Here is a 5,948-nt window from a genome sequence, read left to right on the forward strand (position 1 = left end):
CTATCTTTTATTTTTATTCCATCTGTCCTTAATTTATTTTCTTTCTTTCGGTGGAGTTTTGTCCATTTTAAAGTTAAATGCATCAGTCTGTTGCACTTTAAGAGAATAAAACCATTTCTGAATTTTCATGTGAACTGCTCCTTTAAGTCAACAACACTGCACAGTCTTCATCATCATCGTCATCGTCACTTCACCTTCACCTGTCTGTCTGCTTCCTCCCTGTGTTTTTGGACTCATTCTCCCATGATCCTCTGGGCCTTTCCCTCCACGGCAGCTTCCCAAAACCAAGGAGGTAAAGAAGAAGAGGTTGTAGTTTTAGATTAGTCGGTTCTTCGTCCTGCAGGACTGAACATGTAGAACAAGTCGGTTCTCAACCTGTCCGCCTCCAGACCCCCTCAGAGTCCAAACACATGGTTTTAAATTCGGTTACTTCCCACTTAGCCGAGTTTACATCGCTACATTTAGGGTTTTAAGCCAAAAGAGATCTTCGTGCACACGAGTGTTTTTAGCTCCAGCAGAAAAACTCATTTTAAAGTAACCAAAATATCTAATCAACATGCTGGTATACGGGGGATGAACAGGTAGACTCAGGCGTGGAGACTCAACCCAATGCTGGTAGCTGCCATGGTAACGTTAGTAGCTCATGGTGGCAGTGGCTCAGTCCGTAGGGAGTAGAATAGAAGAGAAAGCCTTTATTGTCATTATACACAAGTACACGGTATTTGTGCAACGAGATTAAAGTAAATGTAAATGTAAATTTGCTGTATTTATCTATCTTTTCCAGTCTTAACAACTACTCAAAGCGCTTTTACATCTACAGGAAACATTCACCATCACACACATCTAACACAGGCTCACTCAGATACACATCAAACACCGCTACACACATGCTCATCAGATACACACACACACAATCATCTAACCCTGCTCATAGATACACACTAACAACACATAAACAACTGACTGCATCAAGACACAATCACCACACATCTACCACCCTGACTCTCTCAATACCACTCAACCACATCTAACACCTGCTTCTCCGATACACACCCACCCATCTACACACCTGTCTCAGCTTACACCACACACACACACATTACAAAACTGCTCATCATACCACTCACACACACTCTGACACCCCTGCTCGTCAGATACACACTCACCACATACACATCTGCCATCGATACACCCCTCACACACATCCTACACACCTGCTCTTCAGATTACACACAGCCCACACATACACACCTGCTCATCAGCTACACCTCCCACATCTACCACCTGCTAGTCAATCACCCACACAATCTTCACACCTGCTCATCAGATACACACTCACCACACTCCACACCTGATCAGTAATACACACGTCAAAACATCTACACACTCTGCTCATCAGTACACACTCACATCATCTATCTACACACCTGCTCAGTCAGAACACACTCACACACAGCTCTACACACCTGCTACCGATACAATAACACGCCACCATTACAACACCTGCTTCAGATCACACACACACACACATCTACCAACCTGCTCTCAGATGAAACACTCCACACAACCTACACACCTGCTCATCAGATACCACACCACACACTCTACACACCTGCTCATCATGACACACTCACACACATCTACACACCCTCAGCAGATACACACCTCACAGACATAAACACCTGCTAACAGATACACTCACACACATCTACACCCTGCTCATCAGATACACATCACACCATCTACAAACCTGCTCATCAGATACACACACACCACACACATCTACACACCTGCTTGCTCAGATACACACTCACACACATCTACACACCTGCTGCATCGATACACACTCAAACACATCTACACACCTGCTCATCAGTACACCACTCACCACACTACAACAACTGCTCATCAGATACACACTCACACACATTCACACTGCCTCATCCAGATACACAACCACAAACAGATACACACGCTCATCAGATACACCACACCTACACATCACACACATCTACAATGCTCATGCATCACACACCAGCAACACATGACACCCCTATCAGATACACACACCCACACCACATCTACACACCTGTCATCAGAATACACACTCACACACATCTACACACCTGCTCATCGAATACACACTACAAACATCTACACAACATGCTCATCAGCCCTCCTTCCGATCACAACACACACATCTACACACATGTATCATCGATACACACTCACACACCATCTAACACATGCTCATCAGAACACATCTCCACACATTACACACCTGCTCATCAGATACACACACACACACCACAAATCTACACCTGCTATCAGAATCACACTCACACACATCTACACACCTGCTCATCAGATACACACTCACACACAATTACAACACTGCTCATCAGATACACACTCACCACACATCTACACACCTGCTCATCAGATACACACTCAAACACATCTACACACCATGCTCATCAGATACACACTCACACATCTACACCACCTGTCATCAGATACACACCCACACATCTACCACCGCTCATCAGATAACCCACACACACACATCTACACCACCTGCTCATCAGATACAACCACACACACACATCTACACAAACTGCATCATCAGATAACACAACACACACACAATCTACACCTGCTCATCAGAACACCACACATCGTACACACCTGTCATCAGTAACTACACATCTACACACCACACATACACACACCTGCTCATCAGATACACACCACACACTATACACACTGCTCATCAGATACACAACACACACAAGTCTACACACCTGCTCTGTCCGATACACTCACACACATCTACACACCTGCTCATCAGATACACACTCACACACATCTACACACATGCTCATCAGATCAACCACACTCAAACATAACACACCTGCTCATCAGATACACACACAACACATCTACACACCTGCTCAGCAGATACACACACACACACTACACACCTGCATCATCAGAACACACTCACACACATCTCAACTGTCATAGTACACAATCAACACATCTAACACCTGTCTCAGATCACACGCACACACATCTACACACCTGCTCATCAGATACACACTCACACACATTCACCACTGCTACACAGATACACACTCACACACATTACACACTGCTCATCAGATACACAATCACACACATCTACACACACTGTAATAGATACACATCACACACATCACACATCTACACACTGCCATCAGATACAACACACCACACATCTACACACTGCTCATCAGATACACACACACACACAACAATTACACACCTGCATCATCAGATACACATCACCACACATCTACACACATGCTCATCGATACACACTCACACAATCACTACACAACCTGCTCATCAGATACACAACACACATCTACACACCGCTCATCAGATCACAACTCACCACATTACACACTGCGCATCAGCTACACACTCACACACAATCTACACACCTGTCTCAGATACAACACTCACACACATCTCACACATCTACACACTGTCATCAGATCACACCACACACATGTACACATCAGACATCGATACACACTCACACAATGCACACATCTAACACCTGCTCATCAGATACACACTCACACACATCTACCACAACTGCTCTCAGATACACACCTCACACCATCTACACACCTGCTCATCAGATACACACTCACACCCATCTACACACATGCCTCAATAAGCTACACACTCACCACAAAATCTACACACTGCTCATCAGATACCACACAACACCACACATCACATCAAACACTGCCAACAATACACACAACACACACACATCACACACCTGCTCATCAGATACACACTCACACACAATCACACAACTGACTCATCAGATACACACTCACACACATCTACACACCTGTCTCTCAGATACACACTCACACCATCTACACACCTGCTCATCAGATACACCATCACCACACATTAACACCTGCATCAGATACACACTCAACACCATCTACACACCTGCTAAGCACACAAACTCACACACATCGCAACACTTACAACCTGCTCATCATAACTCTCACACATACAGACACCTCGTATCAGATACACACACACATTACACACTTACACACTGCTCATCAGATGCATCACTACACACCTACAACAGTCAAGATTCACACTCACCACACATCACACCTGCCTCATCAGATACACACTACACCACTCTACACCCCTGAGATACTCAGATACACACTCACACACATCTACACACCTGCTCATGAGATACACACTCACAACATTCACACTCCGATGCGCAGCACCGGGGGCAACTCGGGGTTCAGTGTCTTGCCCAAGGACACTTCGACAATGACTGCAGGGGCGGGGGATAGAACCACCAACCTTCCGATTGGCAGGCAACCGCTCTACCACTGAGCCACAGCCGCCCAAAAAATATAACAATATAAGATAACAGTGCAAAATATCAAAAATCAAAAATATAAAGTCAAAGATATAAAGTGCAGGTAGGGTTAGGAACCGGAGGGTCACCGGTTCTAGTCCCCGTACGGACCAAAGTACAGAGCCTTGATTGGTAGCTGAAGAGATGCCAGGTCACCTGGTTATATCTGGGCACTGCCAGGTGCTCTTGAGCAAGTCAACCGCTCAGGTTGGTTGTCCAGCTTTGCAGCCCACTCACTGACATCTCTCCATTAGTGCATGAATAGGTCCTGAGTGTGTGTGTGTGTGTGTTTGTACGTATGTAACAGAGTGTAAATTGTAGTAATTATAATACAATTATACAATTATAGACAATTATAATGTCTCCGGTTTTTCCCAGAGCAGTATGAATGAGAGAGGGAAATGTATAGATAGTAACATGTACATTATAAAAGTAATTTATGATGTAAATGTAGCCTTAATTATATAATAACGTCAGAGAGTCGTCAGGACGGAGACGTGGGCACTGAGAGAGAAGAAGTTAACACGGCACGATATGAGGAAAATACACAGTATGTGATGATGTTCGTTCAATATCACGGTGATAGTAATGGGATTACTTGCTGCTGCTTTCCGTATCCTTCTTAAATACAACAAATTACTTAATGAGGTTTGAACAAATGAAAGGATCTGCAGAGATTAATGTTTTACTATTAAAATAATCACCGGCTATGTTGATCATTGATTAATCGGCTTGAGTCATTTTTTTATGAACGTGTAAGATCTACACCTTAACTTTCCCAGCACATCTTATTGACTTCATGTGCGCCTACACTTTTTAGGAAGACATTTTGATTACATTTGTTATATACAAGATTCAAGATTCAAGATATTTATTTGTCATGTGCACAGATTTTACACCATGCAATGAAATACAGCATGTATTTATCACCATGCATGACCTCCAAGTCATTGTCCGACCTCCTGGAGTTTCTTGGCCCTCATGTTGAGAACCGCCGGTTTAGACTGTAGTGATTGTAGTACTTTTGCCATCTATGTGTTTTTAAATGTACACAGAACTGCAGTAGTATTTCGTCGAGTCAGCCTCAGATCTGCACCAGTTATAGCTGCATGAAGTTTCACAGTAAACGTGTGTGTGAGTAGACGAGGAAGAATTTGCTTCATGTGGAAATTTCAAAGAAACGTGCGTAGATTGGTACTTTGTTTGAACATGGGGTCAGTGTTCCTGCCCAGGGGCAAGCGGTTAGAGAGTCCCATTTTAAATGTCCATCTTTTTAAAAACCTTTTTTTTCGGCCCAACATTCGTGTTCGACAGTGTCTGCGTGTGTTGACTGTTTTGCTCTGTGTCAGCTCTTCTACACCAAGGCTCAGAGTCTGCTGCTGATGACCTCCGTGGCCATGCCGGTCTTCAGCAAGAAGAAGGAAACGGTCAGTCTGTCTGTCTGTCTGTCTGTCTGTCTCTCTGTCTGTCTCTCTGTCTGTCTCTCTGT

At 44.0% G+C, this 5,948-nt stretch overlaps 1 protein-coding gene across 1 annotated transcript in view; it reads left to right on the plus strand.

Moving 5' to 3' along the window:
* The window catches only part of LOC116686864 (voltage-dependent calcium channel subunit alpha-2/delta-4), a 158,488-nt gene that overhangs the window by 28,902 nt on the left and 123,638 nt on the right, over positions 1 to 5,948 (plus strand). The window contains exons 14-15 of the mRNA XM_032511910.1: positions 275 to 292; positions 5,809 to 5,886. Of these exons, the coding sequence (XP_032367801.1) occupies positions 275 to 292; positions 5,809 to 5,886 (96 nt within the window). The remainder of the gene's footprint in view (positions 1 to 274; positions 293 to 5,808; positions 5,887 to 5,948) is intronic.

Source organism: Etheostoma spectabile, unplaced genomic scaffold (genome assembly GCF_008692095.1).
Source record: "Etheostoma spectabile isolate EspeVRDwgs_2016 unplaced genomic scaffold, UIUC_Espe_1.0 scaffold517, whole genome shotgun sequence".
In the NCBI taxonomy this organism is placed as follows: domain Eukaryota; kingdom Metazoa; phylum Chordata; class Actinopteri; order Perciformes; family Percidae; genus Etheostoma; species Etheostoma spectabile.